At 42.0% G+C, this 20,658-nt stretch overlaps 1 protein-coding gene across 2 annotated transcripts in view; it reads left to right on the forward strand.

Annotated features, from left to right (window-relative positions):
• FAT4 (FAT atypical cadherin 4) overlaps positions 1-19,537 on the forward strand; it is a 366,865-nt gene extending 347,328 nt beyond the window's left edge. For both annotated transcript variants that reach the window (XM_080373767.1, XM_080373766.1), the window contains 5 exons: positions 273-452; positions 1,342-1,466; positions 2,588-2,805; positions 7,507-7,768; positions 12,014-19,537. In XM_080373767.1, the coding sequence (XP_080229893.1) occupies positions 273-452; positions 1,342-1,466; positions 2,588-2,805; positions 7,507-7,768; positions 12,014-13,896 (2,668 nt within the window). In that variant the 3' untranslated portion in view covers positions 13,897-19,537. The remainder of the gene's footprint in view (positions 1-272; positions 453-1,341; positions 1,467-2,587; positions 2,806-7,506; positions 7,769-12,013) is intronic.
• The last annotated feature ends 1,121 nt before the right edge of the window (positions 19,538-20,658 follow it).

Below are 20,658 nucleotides of genomic sequence, written 5' to 3' on the forward strand. Positions count from 1 at the left end.
TAGAAGACCTTATTTGTTATGATTTCAAGCACGCTGCTCAGTCAAGTGAATAAAAATTTTGACATGCAATAACAGTGTGAATTTAGAGTCATGCCCATTATAACTGTGACTTCAAGCGCTACTGATCTCTCTGTCTCCCCTTCTAAATATAAAATAAAAATCTTGGAATAGACATTTTAGCTACAGACTGTAGCACGTGGTTACAGTTCCAGTGTTGACATCGCTGTCTTAATGTCTGATACTGATAAATTATTTTTCTGACTCTTTCATAGGACTCTTGATGTACAACCAAATCGAGTTACTGTTGGTGGCATCAGATCTGTAGAGCCCATCCTTCAAAGGAGAGGACAGGTGGAAAGCCATGATTTTGTGGGCTGTATAATGGAGTTTGCAGTCAATGGACGTCCCCTGGAGCCCAGCCAGGCTTTGGCAGCTCAAGGAATCTTAGATCAGTACGTCTGCTATATATGGTATCGAATGGACTGCGTTTACAGTAAAGGAAACCATCATGAAAAATCAGATGCTATTCTGTTCAGACACTGTCAGATATTTCTTGTTAAAAAAATTACCGCAGAATTTATTGTAAGGTGTGAAAAATGTAGGAAGAAAGTGAATTTGGATGAAAGGTTCACAAAAGATTACAGAGGCTTCGAAAAAGCAACATCATTATATTTCTATTGCCAATTATTATTAATGTTGCTTTGCAAGCTGAAATAGCATAGCACTGTTATTGGGTTTCTTTACAAATTCCACCTGGGTCTGACTGTACTTGTGCTGTCTGCTAACCCTCTACTTCTCCCTCTTTTTTTTTTTTTTTTAATCCACAATGCCTGTTCTATCACTTTGCCTTTCAAGTATCACTGAATTTCCCTCATATTCTCCGAGTGGTCTTTCAGAAATGATGAACTTTCTGATTCTATTGTTTTTTCCATCTCGGTATTTGAAGTTACAGTTGTAGCAATAATGTCAGTCACTCATCCAAACTTGCTAGCTCAGCCTTCCCCTCTCAGCCCCCAAGTTTGCCCTGTTCGTTGTGATATGAAGTCTCTGGAGGTCTGCAGTGTAAAAAGCGCCTAAAAGAGTTTTGTCTTCTCTTGTGTAACAGATAATGGGAGTTTCATTGGCTCTGAATTCCTTTCTCTTTTGTAAGGCTATTATAACTTGATGCTGAAAATTGGGATCTGTTCAGAAACACGAGCTGTCTATGGAGAAGACCCTCTCCATTTTTGCATCTCTTGAGGGAAGAAAGGGACTATTGTTCAACACAGGACACTTCACAGCACATTTGCTCCGCTTATTCGTGTGCATATAATTCAGCATCTATTTGCTGATTTGTTTCAGGTGTCCCAGACTGGAAGGCGCTTGCACAACCAGCCCCTGCCAACATGGTGGCACCTGCGTTGATCACTGGTCATGGCAGCAGTGTTACTGTAAAGATGGACTGACGGGAAAGCACTGTGAAAAATGTATGGAGAGGGTTTTACTGTCTTCCTTTTTAATGTACTCCTAACTATGGTTTATAGAAATGCCATTAAGAGTTCCTTTTCAGGAGCATGGAGGAATGAATTTTATAAAATAATGAAAACAGGTGGCATGCTTGCCTCTTAAATAATTTTAAAGGAAAAGTCCACAATGGACTGTTGTCCTTTCATGAGCTAAAAATAGTAACAAGTCACATGGATTATGTCTTCTCGTCTGTATATCACATTTCAGGTAACATGCACTCATTTAAAACTACTGCTTCCCAATAATGTATGATCAGCTATCCCGTAGGAGGGATTTGTCTAGGAGGTAAGAGGGTACAGGAAAACCCTTCCCTTCACATAAACATTGTATGCGTGTGCTTATGGCTTCTCGAAACTGTAGGCCTTTTTACTAAATGACCGACAGATTATACACAAGAAAATATGGTAAATGTAAATGAAAACAAGCCATTTACACTCTGGGGTTATTAACTCACATATGGATAGCTCTGTAAATCAATATGAGATTGTCAGGGAAAGCAAAGTGATTTATTTCCATGTAGTTGTACTATAATGATGGGGCTTTGTTTTCTTACATGTCCCATTATTGTTTAGCTGATTTATATGTTTTTATTGCACCAGTTTACAAAAGAATTTAGCCATAATTTTAACAGCATTTGGTAGTCAATGCTCTGCCATTTTTTATTCTTTTTTTTTTTTAATGCTGTAACAAGTAGAAAGTCATTATCTCTGCCCTGAAGAGCTTACAGTTCAATATATCATGAAACTGTGCTTGCAGTAATGGAAACAGTAACATCCCTGGGAAGGAATTACAGTTCTGAGAGCCAAATTTTTTTCTCTACTCCCTCACTTGTTCCCTGGCGAGTTTTAATTTACTATTGACTGATAGCAGTAGTAAATTACTAGCACACTCCCACTCTCAAACACACATTCTGGTTGAAGCCAAAGGACAGAGGGGCTGAGATCGCCATTCATTCCTGCTTTCCCCCCCGACCTGCTCTGAACTTGATCTCTGCTCTGGAAGAAAACGGTTGGTTTTAGGCAGGTGATCGCCATAGCTGTGAACGAGCTGTGCACTCAGTACTTCCCCATCCTTGTCCCAGATATTACTGCCGACACTGCCTTATCGTTAGAAGGCAAAGGACGACTTGACTATCACATGAACCCAAACAAGAAGCGAGAATACATGATGAGACACAGCAGGCGAGGTGCTGGCCCCGGCCCCCCGAATGCAGACCGCTTGGAAGTGAAGTTCAGGACGAGAAGCGAGAACGGTATTTTAGTTCACGTCCAGGAAAGCAGCAACTTCACTACTGTGAAGGTAAGGTTACAGCTAACGCTCGCTTTGATTTGATTGGACTGCCTTATGCAGAGTGATCAAAATCACATTTTTCCATTACTCTTGCTGTTTCCTTTATAAAATATTAGGTCTTTAACCAGGGCTAGGCACTGCTCCAGTATCATTCATCTTCTCAACAATTCCCTTGCTATTTGCCAAGGTATCAGAAGATCTTGATGGTTTTGTATCTAATCAGTTTTGTCTAGACTCCAAATAGTGACTGTTTTAAGGCAAGAGCGGTATTCAATGCCATATTTGTTATCAACATAAAGTTACACTCTACAGACCAAATCGTTCCATTATTGGCCTTTTATCTTCTGATTTTTTGGGCCTTGAACTCAGGCCGTCCTTAAGCTAACAAACAATTGCCAAAAAGTTTCATTAATTCCTACCAGCATGGCTCATGCTTATCAAACTAGGAAGTGAGGGATAACTTGAATTCACAAGGTTACCCGTAGACCAATGTCAAAATCAAATTATTTTGAGATACATAGCTGAATTAATGCTTCAAATGCCACACAGTTTTGTTTTTTTCCCAAAGAGTTTATTGCTGCAGAAGTTACCTTTCTCAAGAGAAAGCGAAGGTTCAGTTCCTGGCTATGACTCAGTCCATTTACTCATAACTCTAAATGAGTACAGCAGTGATGTTGGCAAGCCCCTTTATTGGGTTGGTGGAAGCTCCAAGTTTCCTTGACTGCTGTAAGGCTTTCCAAGTTTTTTGTCCCTGACTTTTAAAGAAACTCATACAGAAATTCACACTTTCTAAGCTTCAGCCCCATGGATATTCTCCACCTGCCTGATCAGAGGTACAAAGCTTTCCTGACACACCGGCTGCATTTGAGAAGCGAGGCTGCATTACTTCCCCAGTGTATGCTTTTACCACATCATCAGATAGGAAGTTTCTGCCTCGGTTGTATTAGCAGATAAGATCTCATTATTTTGAGTTGTGGATAGAAAAAAACAAATGCTACCTTTTTCTCCCTACTAGAATTTGCTAGGTCAGCTCTACAAGCATTAAAAAAAAAAAAAAAAAAAAAAAAAAAAAGAAAAGAGAGAGTTGCCTTTCCTGGCTGAAAGCACCAGTGGTGTGTTTATGCAAACACTCTTGTTATTGTTAATATCGGTGAAGTTATACAAGCACGCAGAGGGTGTCAGGTCCCAGATCCAGCTGTGCAAGGGCAAAGAGCAGAGGTTTGCCTAGTAACAGATGCAGAAGTTTGAGGGAGAAGGAGTAACATCACTGTGCCGACTGTTGCCAAGAAGTTCCCAGATGATGCTAGTTAATAAAACTGTAATAATTTAACTGTAGTTAGCATGATGTGGCTTCTGCATTGCCACTTATACCTGGAGTAGGTATCACAAGCAGCACTTCCCTCAGCGGTGGCCCAGGATGTCAGTGAAGCCACCCCATGTGTAGGTCTCCATGGCATCTCAGTCTTCCCCCAGTGCAGATGAGCACTGGGGACTTCGGTTTACAACTGTTGTCAGTCTTCAAAACAGACAATTTTATAACTTGATTTTGGGGTCTCTTAATATGTTCGTTATCCAAAGAGTAAGCATTCAGAGAAACCCTGCCATGTGTTTTCAATATTAAACTGTGCTCGGGAAAAGTTCCGAGTCCTGTGGCTACTTCCATGCCTCCGCATTTTTCCTTTTGTAGTTAACTGGTTTTGATGTAGCTGGGATTGGGGCAAAATTAGAGAAATGGTAATAAAGCAGACCCACTGACACTGTGAGCAGCTGATTCACTGAATGATGGGTGTAAACTTCCCCTAAAGAACCCGTGAGAGGTCTTTATGATATAAAGGGATCCTTAATCCAGGAAAAATACAAAACCTAACAGATCAAATTCAGATGGAAAATACACACCCCACACCCGACCCACCAAAAAGAAGAGGGTAGGGGATTCCTTATTAGTAAAGCTCTTTGTCAACGGCTTATTTTCCTACAAATACACATTGCAGCTAGTTCAGTTAGAAGTAATGGGATAAATACAGCAGGGTAAAGGTGAAATTACCTGCCTTGGTTGAGTTGAAAATCTCACCTTAAGTCAGATTAAATTAGCGTGACAGTAGCTCTAAGATCTATGAATTGTATGGGTAGAGAATGTGCATTACATGTTACCTATACGAACGAACATATGCATATGTTAGGGTGGTGGGGCACAGCTGTGGGTGCCCCATCCCTGTAGATGTTCCAGACCAGGTTGGATGGAGCTTGGGGCAACCTGGTCTGGTGGAATGTGTCCCTGCCCATGGCAGGGGGGCAGCGTGGACTAGGTATGTTTAAAGGTCCCTTCCAACCCAAACCATTCTGTTATTCGATGCACATACGGAGTTGCAGGAATAAATCAGAATGTAACTCTTTTAAGTGATATCTCATCCTACGGGCTATAAATCTGTTAAGATAAAGGCTAGGGCTTAGATTTAAGACAAATATGAAGCAATTTGCTCAGTAAAGGAGACTCAGAATATTAGTAATGTTGAATCATCCTTGTAGTTAGGAATGTGTTTGCTTTAGTTGTTCGTTCTTTTCATTATATTCTACTTGTCAGTTGCTTTGCCATTTAAATAAAACCCAGGAATGGGTGTTACTCAATACTGTCAGCATCAGCATTTGTTTCAAATTTAGAAATATATTGTGCTTCAAGAAACCGAGAAGATCACTCCTTATTTTTTCCTGGTGGAAGAAGTCATGGACTGGTCTTGTCTCTGGAAATTTCATTTTCCAAATGCCACTAGCATATTATTTATGAGTCTGTTAGCATTAGTCATATGCAATTTTAAAGAAACAGAAATAGAGCTAGAGTCGTAAATCAGTATGGAAAATAGAAGCTGCTGACAGGTAAATAATTCTATAATTCTTCTCTAATATGGAATTAAAAATTATGATTCTGTGCTTATCCTTTCCGTAAGCTTAGAGGATATTGTTTGATACAGTATATTCCTTTTTGTTTACATAAAGACCAAAACAGAAGGCAGTATTTTCATGGAGCATAAAAGACAAAATTAGACTAACAAGCCAATTACAGCTTACAGACATAAATATATGTATTTATTCAGTCCAGTTAATCTTTTTATAAATATTTTTGATTGTAACAAATGGGTTTTAATATGTTACAATAGTCTTTGTGATTGCATTTCCAAATGTGGGATTTTCTTTGGACTATGTGATAGTTTAGCTGTACGCCACTTGTGTTTGCCAGTAAAAAAAACATCCTATCTCTCAGGGGCAGCTTTATCAGAGTCCCTCAAACAACACATTTTCAACTAGTCCAAATTATTGCACTTCATGTCTGAAGTGTGTGCATATATTAACCGTTGTATTTCCCAATCCAAATGGAGTACATGTTAGACACATGCAGTTCAGGCTGCTGCCAAGACGTGAGCGTGGTCTTACAGCCATATTAAAGCTGATGTGTATGAACAAAGTGCTCGGCTTGCATCACTGAAGAAGTAAATCCAGAGGATTTAACAGTTTCTGGAAACGAGAGCAGCATTCTTGTAGCCGGTGTGTCACCTCACAGTTCTTCCCAGGTGAACATTATTTTTCCTGGAACAAACATGCAAGGCTTAGTGAGTTTTCAGCAAACCTGGGGCTCCAACCTTTCCTGGACCATGCGTGTGCACGTTCTGCATGCTCGCGTTACAGAGCACGGACCGACTGAGCTGCAGCAAGGAACACAGGAGGGAAAACAGGCATCTGTCTGAACATGTATGACCAAATTGTGTAGAGTGTGGAAGGAAACTTGGAGAACTACCCTGTATGAGCTGCACACAAGTCTGTATGCCCTTAGGAGGTCAGCTGACATACCTGACTTTTATGCAATATCTGAGAAGCTGGCAGGCTTGGATGTTGGGTTTTTTAAAAAAAAATCCTGTATCTTAAATGCAAAATTTGTGCTGATCTCATGTTGGGATCATTTAATAGTGACCTAGTAAGAGATTTGAAATCCTGCATCTCATGATTCAGTAGAATCCTGAGGCATCATTCCTAGAGGAAAAGCCAAAAATTTTTTCTTGGAATTTAGTAGTACCTTTTTTTTTCTGAGCATCTCACAAATGTAAAAGCAGTTTGCTCAAGTAAGCGGAGTTAGAAAATTCACACAAAATAATAAATTCTGCAGCTCTTCTAAAAGGTTTCTAAAATATGACTATATTTCTGCAAAATGCAAATTATCAGAAAAATCAGATAAATGGGAACCTTGCTTAAGCCCTGCTAGGCCTATGTATGCCTAGTGTGTCATAATGGAAACTGGATGCCATTTGGGGGCGGCAAGGACAACATCTATTTATTCTACAAAGTATTTTCCACACTTGCATTGAAGAAGCAGAAATAATTATTCTTTCATTGGTTAAATGTTTTGTCATGTGCATGCCCTATTGCTGGCCTCTCAGTAGGTTTTTCTCTTAGGAGATTAGTCAGGGAATGAGTGGGTGGCAGCTCTAAGGATTGCTAAAGATGCAATGTTTTATTTAATGGCAGCCAAGGTTTTAGTACTAAATAATTAATGCATTTTTAGCACAAAACAATAATTTGGGGAAAAATGCACCCAGGCTTATTACAACCAAAGCTGCGTGTTACTGTAGCTGTACTGAATAGGCATTACATTGGTTATCTGCGTATAGGAGTGGTCCTGTGTATATCGTTTTAAAATGATGCATTTTGTATTCTTCTGATCAGATAAAAGGTGGGAAAGTGCATTACATATCTGATGCTGGAATTGCTGGGAAAGTGGAAAGAAATATCCCAGAAGTGTACACTGCAGATGGTCAGTGGCATTCGGTACTCATTGAGAAGAACGGGTCTGCTACTATCCTGTCTGTTGACAAGACTCATAGTCGAGACATTCTCCATGCCACACAAGACTTCGGTGGACTAAATGTTCTTACAATTTCTTTGGGAGGAATCCCATCAAGCCAGCCTTTCAAGAGCACAGTTGCAGGTAATTTATATATATATATTTATTTTTTTTTAATATAGTGCACATAAGAACATTTGAACAGACGAAGGGTCTCTGTTTGTTCAAAGGTTGCAGAAAGTGCTGTAATTCTTTATCAGTAATTAGTATACTTCCATTCTTTGCCAGAAAACCGGCAATTTGAATGACTTAAGGATTGCAGACTTTGTTCCTTCAGTACACTTTGCAGCCTTGTTTCCAAAAGCAGGCACTCCATCTGCAGGGCTTTCTGGAGGCCGGGGGTGGGTTTGCTTGCTTATCTGTAAATCAGTTATAATTTTTTTATGCTAATGGAGAAGAAAGGGTCTATTCTTTACCTGGATCAGAATCTGGAAAATGGAGGCAAATCTTTCACTTGGGCAAAAACGCTAAATGAGAACTTTGTCTCTGTAGGGGTTTGGTAAGTACTGCAGGATTTAGCCTGTTATTAATATGATTAAAATATTTCCCGAAACTCCAACTTCCTTCTGCTTTATCCTGCTGTCAAATGAAGAATAGGATTTATTTCTGAGCAACAGAAACCAAGGACAATAAGGAACCACCCTCTGACCGATGTCTAGCTGTTAAGAAGTAAATCAATCTCCCTTAAGAGTTGAAGCAACTGTCTTAAACCCTGGCAAAAGAAGTAGATAACATATATTTGATATCATTCCCCTAGCAGTAAGTAAAGATGGAAGTGATTTTTAGCTACAAACTGTGAGATACTCCAGACAATGCAGGCGTAGGTTTCACAGAGTTTTTATACTGAAAAATCTTCCTCTCGTCAAGAATTGTGACCAGATAAAGTATCTTTGAGTGGAGCAAATTCACATTTCATGTTTGTGTATTGTGAATTCATATGAAATGTGGTATGAAATAATATGGGTTTACCCTTTTTTACATGTATGTTTTACGAGCAGCATATGCATGGAAAAATTGGAGGCTTTTAGGAAATCTGGAACAAAGAAAATTGAGGACACTTAACTTCTCACCACTGCCCGATGCTGTGGCAGACAAATTAGGAATGTCTGGCTTCCATTAGGAATACACAATCCAAAATCTCTTATTCATATGATTTTATTTTATTTTAATATTGGACTACATTGTGTACAACATACCAAGGATTTACAAGGGGGTGGTATAAAACTCTGCATGAACCCAGACTCAAAAATTATCTGCAGTCCTGTTAAAGGCAGACAAAAACATTTGCGGGTAAGAGTCCCAGGGCTGTGAAGCTGGTATATCCAATATCGTTTTCAAACCCAGGTAGACCTGACAAAATCCCGATTGCTGTTTATCACATCACTGTTGCAAGGGACCACCAAGCACGCTGCAAGGTAATTGTCCATTTTGCTTGGGCTCCCACCTGAACCCAAATCCTCAATTTCCTCTTTATTTAGGAATGTAAAAACAGGAGAAAATGACAATACAAGTAATGCTGAAAGAAAACACATCTCCTTTGGAATGGAAGTAATAAAGAAATAGCATGCTTGCAAAACTAGAGAAGGCTCGTTTGTGTGCCTTTAGACCACATGACTTGCATCTCTCAGTGGAACGCGTTTGATGGTGATACCCACTCGTATTCAATTTCTTACATCAGAGGGTGTTCAAATTTTAAAGCAATGTGCTTTGAAGATTATAAATCTGTAGTATCATAATATTTGAGTATATTTACTATTTCATGACTGAGCGAATATTCACAACAGTTGTCTCTATGCTACCCATTTTTACAGAGATGTCCACAATTATTCACAAAGTTACCATTTCCTAGTAGTGGCTGTTCTTCCTTTCCAGCAATATATTTGCAGAAATGAACCTTACTCTGACACTACTAATGCATGGAAAAATTGCTCCTGTTTGTTTCACCCAAGTGCAATGCTTCCGAACTGAGTAGTGGCATTTTCCATCTCCTTGTTGATTATTTTTAGTGATAAGAGCTGATAGAATTGGTCCTGAATAATATCCTCCTGCAAACCTGGCACCATGCAGGACATCCTAAGGAGAGCCCATCAGAAGTAAAGGAGAAATAAACACGTTTCCTACAGCAACCGCATATGTGGACACTGAGAGCATAACTTACAAACACATCTCCGCGTACCATTTTGACAGCTCCTAGCAGAGGTCGGCATAAGGTTGCACTACCCTAAAACCCTTGCAGAAAGACAAAGTCTGGGGAACTCAGAGAATTATTAGTCTAGCAAAAGGCTGGATTTTCCTGCAACCTCACATGCAACCACCGCACAAAGGCCAGGGATAATCCCATCTCCCTGGGCTCTCACAGCACGGAACCTCGGTGTTACCACTGGCGGGGCAGCACTACAACCAAGCTATGGGAAGTTTGGCAAAAGGCCATTCAAGGTTCAGAGACACGGAAGTATTGCCATGATTTTAGGAGACAGTAGGACAGGAGGCATAGCTGAAGCACGCTAGGCAACTTCAGGTCAGAACAGGGGAATCTGGAAGGCACACAAGCAAAGGGGAATGCAAGCTAATGTTTTCTGCTAGCACAGCCGAGCCAGCTGCGCACAGGTTTCTCTGCATGGAAGAGAAGTTTTAGAAATATGGGAAAATTTAGAAACAAAAGCAATTAAGTATATTGAATGAAGTTGTTAGAAGGAATATTTGCTCAAATTCATTTTAAAGACATTAAATACTATTAGAATAGATGTTTCCCTGTGGCAACCATTTGAATTATTGGCTTATTTACTGAAGAATGGAGCCTTTCATTTAGCTTCAGCGAAATGGGTCTATAAATTGAAAATGAGTCAGTTTAACAATATATTTTTAGAAAACATGATGTTTCTGCAAAATCTAATCATTTGTTCATTGCTTAGTATTTAGGCAAAAAAAAAATTGCTTCAAGGGGGAACTACATTACAATAAAGATCTGAGAATATAACCTTCAGACTTCCTTCGACAAGTCTATCTGTAAGATAAGCACGCTACAATCACAGAAGTATGTTTGCATTGCAAACCTCAAATCTAATCTGCTCAGTGAGTTAAGTCTTCGTGTGAGCAAACTTTTTTTTAACCAAAATGCATCTTTTAATTTCGTTGTGTTATGTTTTTTTCCACAATTCGAACTTTATTCCCAGTCTCCAAGCTTGAGGTAGATACTGCCTAATCGAGCAGTAGTTCATTCTCCTGCATGGCCTTGAATATAATTCTTGAAAGCCAGATCAGAATTTCAAACTATATTTAGGCTTCTGCTTACAAGTCCCTGGTTTTTTTTCATATTTAATGAAAGCAATGGGAGTGCAAATTTTGTTACAGGCCTTCTAGAAAACGTGTTATTTCAGCATCTTATTTATAGGGTGTAGCACGTTTTATTTACTCACCTAAGAATATTTTCGTTGCTTTGAAATCTTAGTGTTGAAGTTAAAAACCATGTTCTCTTTCAAAATTCTTATTTGGCAGACTTAAAAGGACCAAATACTTTTTGCAGGATATGTCAGTATCATCTATGTAAGTGCCATGCATATATCTTCAGATAAATTATGTAATTACTTTCTTATCTTTAATCTCTATTTCTATGCACAGCTTAGATGTGAAAATCATTAGTTTTAAAAGGTACATGTGTAGAAGTTATGTCAGAAGCTCCAGGTGTGACCAGCCTTTACTTAATCTCATTCTGCTGAGAAGCAGATTTCAGTTCCTATATAATACAAGCCCCAATAACTTCTCAAAATTTTATGAACAAAACAGTTATTACAACCTAAGAGGAAATATCGAACAGAAACAACATAACATTCTTTACACCCTAAAGGATTCAGTACAGATGATCAGGTTACTGGAACATCTGTGAATGGGCCATCCTTCTAGTGGAAGAAATTAAGTGACTCAGATCCTGCACGGTTACGTGGTTAATATTGCACATATTTTTACATTAATCACAACACAAGGTGAAAATGTGGGGAAGCAACTGTAAGCTCAGTGCATGTAAGATTCAGTTGTGAAAATACGGCAGCTTCACATGTGTAACTAGCAGTGTGGTTTACCCTAGACACTGCTTAAAACCATGAAATAAGGCTGTCGCCACCACTGTAGCATTGGGTTTTCCATTTTGTTGCTCTTGTGTTTGTGTTTCCCCTTTCATTTCAGGGGGCAAGAGGCACACCACAGGTCTTGTCATCTGCTGATCCAAAAGGTTTCCCCTCTAGCATCACATTGGTGCTCAGAGTGTCGTTGGCATCTCTTGGTGGCACACACCCTGCGTTCAGGTCCTGACATGACTGTTGCTTTTTCTCCTAGGCTTCGACGGCTGCATTTCCTACATCAAGTACGGCAGGGAGAGCCTTCCCTTCGCCGGCAAGCACAACCTCGCCACTCTCTCCAAAACAGACCCCTCGGTGAAGATAGGCTGCCGCGGCCCCAACGTCTGCGCCAGCAGTCCCTGCTGGGGCGAGCTGATGTGCATCAACCAGTGGCATGCTTACCAGTGCGTCCCGCCGGGCGCCTGTGCCTCCAGCCCCTGCCAAAACGGGGGTAGCTGTGAGCCCGGGGCGCACACCGGCTTCACCTGCAGCTGCCCCGAGGCATATGCGGGACAGATGTGCGAGGCGGTGGTGGCATGCCTGGGGGTCTCATGCGCCCCAGGCCACGAGTGTAGAGCGGGGATCAATGGTGGCCACACCTGCCTGCCTGCCCCGCACCCCACCGAGCTGTCCCTGCCCCTCTGGGCTGTGCCAGCTATTGTGGGCAGCTGCGCGACAGTCCTGGCACTGCTGGTCCTCAGCCTCATCCTCTGCAACCAGTGTCGAGGAAAGAAGTCAAAAGCCCCAAAAGAGGAGAAGAAAACAAAGGAGAAGAAGAAAAAAGGGAGCGAGAATGTGGCGTTTGATGACCCTGACAACATCCCGCCCTATGGCGATGACATGACCGTCAGGAAGCAGCCTGAAGGGAACCCGAAACCCGACATCATTGAACGAGAAAACCCGTATCTCATCTATGATGAAACTGACATCCCACATGCCACGGAGACAGTCCCCAGTGCCCCGCTCGCTTCCCCTGAGCCCGAGATCGAGCACTACGACATCGACAATGCCAGCAGCATCGCCCCATCAGATGCCGACATCATCCAGCACTACAAGCAATTCCGGAGCCATACCCCCAAGTTCTCTATCCAGAGGCACAGCCCCCTGGGCTTCGCGCGGCAGTCCCCCATGCCCCTGGGAGCCAGCAGCTTGACCTACCAGCCCGCCTATGGGCAGGGCTTGAGGACAACATCTCTAAGCCACTCGGCATGTCCTACTCCCAACCCCCTGTCTCGGCACAGCCCCGCGCCCTTCTCCAAATCATCGACCTTCTATAGGCACAGCCCGGCGAGGGAGCTGCACCTCGCCATAAGGGAAGGGAGCCCGCTGGAGATGCACAGCGATGTCTGCCAGCCCGGCATTTTTAACTACGCCACTCGGCTGGGGAGAAGAAGTAAGAGTCCACAGACCATGGCGAGCCACGGCTCCCGACCAGGAAGCCGCCTGAAGCAGCCCATTGGGCAGATCCCTTTGGAAACTGCTCCTCCGGTGGGGCTGTCCATTGAAGAGGTGGAGAGACTGAACACCCCTCGCCCCAGAAACCCCAGCATCTGCAGCGCAGACCATGGCCGGTCCTCTTCTGAGGAGGACTGCAGAAGGCCCCTGTCCCGGACGAGGAACCCAGCCGATGGCATTCCCGCACCCGAGTCCTCCTCTGACAGTGACTCCCACGAGTCCTTCACCTGCTCGGAGATGGAGTACGACAGGGATAAGCCCATAGCGTACACCTCCAGGATGCCCAAGTTATCCCAGGTCAATGAGTCCGATGCGGATGACGAGGACAACTACGGCGCCAGGCTGAAGCCCCGGCGATACCCTGGCCGCCGAGGCGAGGGGGGGCCGGTGGGGGCACAGGCGACCGCTGCCAGCATGGGGGAGAGCTCCCTGCCCATGAAGCTGGGGCAGCAAGCGGGAAGCTTCAACTGGGATAACCTCTTGAACTGGGGCCCGGGCTTTGGGCATTATGTGGATGTTTTCAAAGATTTGGCATCACTTCCTGAAAAAACAGCAGCAGCAGCAGCAGCAGCAGCGAGTGAAGACGGCAAGGGTGGTACAACGAAGCCTGTTTCCAAGGATGGGGAAGCAGAACAGTATGTATAGGGTTTCTCTCCTGGTATTGCCCCAGCGCAAAGCCACGGGGACTGGTCAAACCGTTATATGGTTGTAGAAAAGCAAAGGTCAGCATTTGAACCCCAGGCCAGTTTGGTTGGAGGAGACTTTAAAAATAATAACCATTATGCTGCTGAAAGAGACTTAAAACATTTTTAATTTAATTATGCTTGGGTGAATTTATTTCTCCTGCATGCATTGTATTTGAAAACAAGATATTCGGCATGCAGCCTTTGAAAAGGTTTCCTATTTACCATTGTTTGGTTTGTGATTCTTAAATTAATAATGCTTTGATCTGAAAATGAACTAATTTTTTTTTTTAATTGTGAAGGATGTGCATATTGTCTCCAGTTACTAACATGTTTTACGATGCAAGAGTATTGAGGATTTAATTTTCCTGAGGAAGTGCATGGAAGGATGGTAAATGAAGGAATTACAGTAGTAAGGTGTCTCAGAAAACACAGTTACCATATCCTGCAGTTGCTCACATGTGACTTTATGGATGAAATCAGCTTGAATAATTGCTGGCAACAGTGCTGTAAGTCTTATTCCATACAAGAGGTGCTAGAAGCAGCTCGAGCCAGCCAGCACTTTAGGAGTTTGGGTTTTTTAATTTTCAGCTTGTTTATTTGTTTGTTGGTTTGGGTTTTTCCCTTCCCCCCCCCCCCTTTTTTTTTTTTTTCTTGTTTGTTTTTTATTATTTTTCCCTTTTTTGACAAAGTTGTGTGAGAGCTTCTGAATCTCTATGAAATGTTTTGGGATGCTTAAGCCCAGACCCTACCCGCCCCCCCAGTGCTTCCAGTGGGAGGGGAGCGACTGGCGTTTGCCAGCCCTAGCCCAGCCAAGCAGCCTGGCTTGCAGCAGCGGCAGCAGCTCTGGTCAGCGGGATTGAGGGGGGAAAACCCCCCACTTTCTGCATCTCCTGGGCAATCATCTCAGCTGTGCTGCTGCTGCAGCCTGTGCCTCTCCCCAGATTTCGCTCTCCCGTCTGTGCTATGGAAAGGTAGGAAAAACACTTACCTACCTCACAGGGGTGTTGTGAGGACTAATTAGTTAACTCGTCTGAAGTGCTTAGACATTATAAAGCACTATAATAACTATTATCGTAATTATTATTAAAGCACTGCCTAGCCTTTGTGACCTTGGAGTGGCATTTTCTGCATTATATGATTTTCTATGATGGAAACTGAAGAATTATTTATTGTATAGAAGATTACTGCACTCTAGCATTATGGAGTGGATATGAGGGAAAACTACTCGTAGATTCATTAATGTAGCTTACTGTTTGTCCCAAATTCCCTGATGTTTTAAGTAAAGTAGAACCTCACAAAGTCCTTACATCTTCATGCAGATCTGATGAACCTATCATACTGTGTAAAAACTTCAATTTTTTTTTTTTACCTAAGCTGTGTTTTTATATCAATATTTTCCTATGCTGAATAGTTTTCTTACTTTCAGGGAAGGTAAGAAAAATACTTTTTTTACATTTGTTACTTATGTAACATCCATATTTTTCACATTTTGATAAAATTGTAACATACTGTATGCTTTCTACCTGTAAATGCCAATAATAGAATTAAAATATTTATTTAAAATCTTTAGTGTGTGTTATTGCAAACCTTTCGTCTTTTCTCTCTAACTTCCTCTCCTTGCCCTTCACTTGCACTAGCTTCTTATTCAGAAAATGGGCTTTAAGAAGGAAGGTGATGATGTAACATTATGCATTCAGAGCTCATTCACAGTGAAGGCAGTACTGGAATTGCTGTGGAAATGGAGTGACTCTCTGCAGAGGGGCAGCACAAGCCCAGTGCACTTCTTGAAGACCCCCCCCGACCCCAGTGCCGTTGTCCCATGCAAAGGGATGAATTTCACCAAGGCTGAGGGAAGCATTCAGCCTAATCCCTCTTGTATTTCACGAGTGACCTTGCTATGGTTGAAGAACAGCAGGCTTCACCTATCTCGGGAAGATGGAGAAGAGATGGTATTGTGACACTATTGAGCCTAGGACTATGTCAGAAAGTACAAAATCTACTTTCAGATTTCTAATAACATAATAAAATTGTGGTTTAGTCCATAGGGGTTTATTAGTAGCAACTGGCTTTGCATTTGTTAACCAAGACTTCCACCTCTGCTTGAAGCTGAAGCTTTCCAGTACATAGATAGTTAAGAGTGTGAGAATAAGAGTTTTCTTTAATAAATCAGGAGTTGAACAATAAATAACTGCATTCCTGTATATTTATAAAAGAATAAATCAAACTTGGACAACTTGTTCGAGAATGCAACAAGTGAAAAAGTTAAGGCTGCAGCAGGAGGTGAGTTCTGAGGTTGCACTTTGAATTAGTGGTATTTTGTTTAAAGAACTCAGAAAAAGAGCAATTTGATGGTTCTTTTTTACCTGTTACTTGTTTGTTTTGGATTTTTTTGGTCAGCTTGTCTCAGAACCGGCAATGAGGAACTGGCTTGCTTTGGCTACAAATGCTGCCAACTTCATCTTGCCCCACAACAGTGAAAAGATAATGGGCCAAAGTAGCCCACATTTGTAAGTAAGTAGTTTCATCTGAAATAACAAGAGATCCGCAAATGTTTTCAGCATTTGAGAAGCTGCTGTAATTAAACATCTGTTAAAAAGCTGTATGTTTAGTTTGAATATTATCCTTTAATACAAGCTGTACCACATCCAAGCAGTGATTTCAATAACACATGAAAACTTGGACAAATGAAATCTTTTAAATGTAACACCAAACATATTGAGAACTGCATTATGCCAGTTAAGCATTGTGAGCCTGTGAAAAAGGTTTGTTAAAGGAAAATAGTATGCAATGTGGACTTACACAAAATTTGTGTCATAACTTTAATGCAGTTTACAGTTTATTGAGTTGTAATACATTCCTCTAAATTTTGACACTTTCATGATAGAAGTATAGCTTACTGATTTCCTTGTTTCCCCGTTTCTGAAAAGCACAAAGATGTTTTTGACACTTAAACATATGATCCATTTTTGCCTTTTTTTAAATTCTTGCATGATGAGGATCAGAAAAGGTTTCCAAGTGAATCATGTGAAGCGGTCGTCCAAAGTTATTAGAGTTGTGAGGAATGAGCTGCATAATTCCCGTGGTTCGTCATTGGAACTGCATGATCCTGTTTCAAGATCTGGGACATATTATCAGTCACCAATATGTGGAAAGGACAAGAGCCTGCACTGCTCACTTCAGTGCACGGGAGCCTCCAAACACGTCTCATGTCAGCAATTTGACTTGGCGACCTATCTTTCTGCTAGTAGCTTGCAGGGAGGCGCTCCTGTTTCTTTCCTGTGGGATGAGGGAGAGGAGTGTGCCACTGTCCACCTTCTTCTAGAGGGCTACAGCTGCATTGTCATTGCCATCTCAGATGGGCATGTTTTATCCCGGTGAGTAATCAGACAAAAATGGACCAGGGATAAGGCAGATTTACTCGGCATTCTTCTGTATACCTATGAAAAGCAAAACACAGTCAGGTTTTTAAGTACTGTAATTTCTGGTAGGGGGATAAATTACTAAAAGAAGTGAAATGCAGATTTGTCTGATTCAAGACCTTCCAATATTTTCCATCAAAGTTAATATGTTTTAAACCCCACAAAATTAATAGAAAGGCACACTACATTAAAAAGTAACGTAAAGTCCCACATCCTGGTCAAAACGCACACTATTGACAAGCGGACGACGAGTCTGCGTTGCAGGCCACAGCCTGTGTCAAAGAGTATCAGCAGAGCAAAACCCAGCTGGAGCTGCATTACTCCAGTCTGGAAATGGGAAGGCTTGGTTTGGGAAGGGGGTGCGGGATCTCACTGATGCTTTCAAAAACAGGAGATGGAGCCAGACGTTCCTCAGAGTTGCACGGCAAAAGGACTAGAGCTTTCAGTGGTCATAAGGCAAATTCCCATTGGATTTGTTTGAAATTATTCTGGCAATGGGAGCAGTTAGGTGCTGGAAGAGATTGCTCAGCGGTGTTGTGGCATCCCTGTCCCTGGAAACAGTCAAAACTTGCTTGAACAACACACCGTTGAACCTCATCTAGCTTCATAGCTGGCCTTGTTTTGAGCAGGGCGTTGGACAACAGGACCTCCATTGGTGTCTCCCAACCTGAACGATCCTGTGACTCCAGGTATATCCAGCACCCTCCATTTCCCTGTCCTGTTGTCATAGAAAGAAATGGGTGAGACATGCTGGCCAGGGGCACCACTCCTCTCGCACCAACACATTTGAAGACCTTTCTATCGGAGTCACAAATGAGGAGTGCAAAGAGCACCTTGAGCTGATATCAGCAAATTAGCTTCACTACAGTAATTTACTGTATTTCACTTATTTCTTCTGTGCAACATTGACCGTATTTAATTTTTGCCAGCCAGCTCCTACAGGTGATAATCTCAAGTGCCCCTGAGATGATGTATTGTGCGCTTTTACTGATCACCTCCTGTGCCACTTCAAGAGTACTGTCCTTTTTGTTGTATTGTAGTTTATATTTCTGAAGTGTAGAATTCAAATTATAATATTATCTTTCAGTGTAAGTATTTAATTTTAAAATGTTGCTATGTAAAGGGCACTTTCTTAACTGAAATCCATAAAAGACACCTAATTAATGTTTTCTGTTGTGGATCTTTTGAAATTTGGGAAGGAGAATGAGGAGAAAAAGGTGATTAAGAAAAAAGTGCTCTTTTTTGAAGTAGGACTGAAGGAAGAAGAAAGTGAAAAGGTTGATTGATCTCTCTGCTTTCTCATACTGGCATTTGACTTGTTCACCCTTTTATCCTTTTCCATGTCCAGCTATGTATTCATTCAATAATCTTTGCTCTGTGAAGTCAGTGCTTTGTTCATCCCAATGTGCTCACTTTGGTTTTCTATAAATGACACTTAATGAGGATGACTGACAGCATGTGTTCAGGTTGTCGATGAGCATGACAGCCTGTCTTGTTTTAAAATTTGGGTATTTGCACTCAGTTGGCCTTTCCTATGTTTTCATAGAAACATAGATTGGCTTGGGTTGGAAGGGACCTTGAAGATCCCCTAGTTCAAACCCTCCTGCCATGGGCAGGGACACCTCCCACTAGGCCAGGCTGCTCCCAGCCCCATCCAGCCTGGCCTGGGACACTGCCAGGGATGGGGCACCCACAGCTGCTCTGGGCAGCCTGGGCCAGTGCCTCACCACCCTCACAGCAAAGAATTTCTTCCTAATATATAATCTAAATCCACCCTCTTTCACTCTTTCAGTTTAAAGCTCATCCCCCTTGTCCTATCACTATAGGTCCTACTAAAAAAGGCGGGGTTTTTTTTGGTTTTGGTTTGTTGGGGGTTTTTTGGTATGAACCTCACCTTTCATTCAGCCAAGCCTTACAAGGGCTTTTTTTGGCAAACAAATCCAATTGGATTCTTAGTCATTTTTACAGCCTTGTATTTTTTTCCAGTGACTTCCAGGATTCATCATCCTTCTGTACTGAGATGAGCAGCAGTGAATAGCATGTTTCTAAGCTGACTTTAGTGTTTAAAAGTACCTTTATCCCTGGTCTTCACAAAGTAAATTCTCAACAGAATCACTGTTCAATTTTATAGCCCCCTGTATTTCATTTGGGAGCATTAAAAAAAAAAAAAAAAAAAAAAAAGGTAAAAAATAGCATTGTAGTAGTAGCAGGCGAATTTTTGAACAATTTCTAAAATGTAAGGGGAAGAGTCTACAAAAGCAGTGCTAGAAGGTTTGGCAACCTGCTAAAACAAAACCACCACGGGGCATTTCAGTTGACTGCATTCTCCATTGGGATGCAAACAGTGAGAAGCCTGTCCGCCGCTAATGATGAGTAGTGCTGGATGCTTAACCAGCTAACGATGAGGTGCTGGATGCTTAACCAGCTAACGATGAGGTGCCCTCAGCAGAGATTGTGTAGAAGCCTCCTTGTGCAGGGTACCGCGCAGACCTGGCCACCTTGCAGACCTCAGCTGGGACCTGCTTCTGACAGCACCCGAGGCCAGAGGCTTTTGCAGCATGCTTTGGGTTGTCCAAGAGCCCTTGCTGAGGGGAAGTTCAAAAGCAATACTATCTTTTGCTCAGACCAAAGTGATGAGCTGGTTTCCAGGGGCTGCTCTGAAGTAATTCCACATGGATGACCAAAATCTGTTCCTCTAATTTGCCATTTATTGGTAGGGAAGAAAAAGGCTCTCAGTCTGTGGTTCTGAGGAAGTATTTTGTTTTGGGGGATGGAGGCAATTTTCAGAAGTTTCCACCAATGTGGTTCGAGCTCCTCGCACCCTTTTTCAGCTGAGAACTCACAAAGGGCTTACGGGAGGACCCTGCACGGTGCCTTATGTCAGTCCAACAGCCGCGTGCTCTGCCTGTTCTTTGTGGTCATCATGGATCATTTTGTGGCTGCTTGTAGCTCTGTCATCCCCTCTCTTACATGATCTGCCTGCTTCTCTGCTTTCAGCATGGGTCAAAAGGACGATCCAGCAAGGTGTTGCTTTCCCCTCTCCCTTACAAATGGAAAGCACAACTAGCAATAGGTGGTGAAAGAGTAGAAATGGCTCCTCCTAACCACCAGTAAACAGGAATGCTGCAGCAAATGCATTTCACTAATTTAAATCCTTTCAGAGCGAGCATTTTCAGGGAGTCATCAAACAGCATCAGCAAGAAGAAAATGAAGAAGAAAGCCCTACAGCTGAAAATTTGTTTAAGTCAGGACAAATCATCAGCATACCAATTAAAAGCCAAAATCATTACAGTCTTTCTAGA

This window comes from Falco punctatus (genome assembly GCF_963210335.1).
Source record: "Falco punctatus genome assembly, chromosome: 1".
In the NCBI taxonomy this organism is placed as follows: Eukaryota; Metazoa; Chordata; class Aves; order Falconiformes; family Falconidae; genus Falco; species Falco punctatus.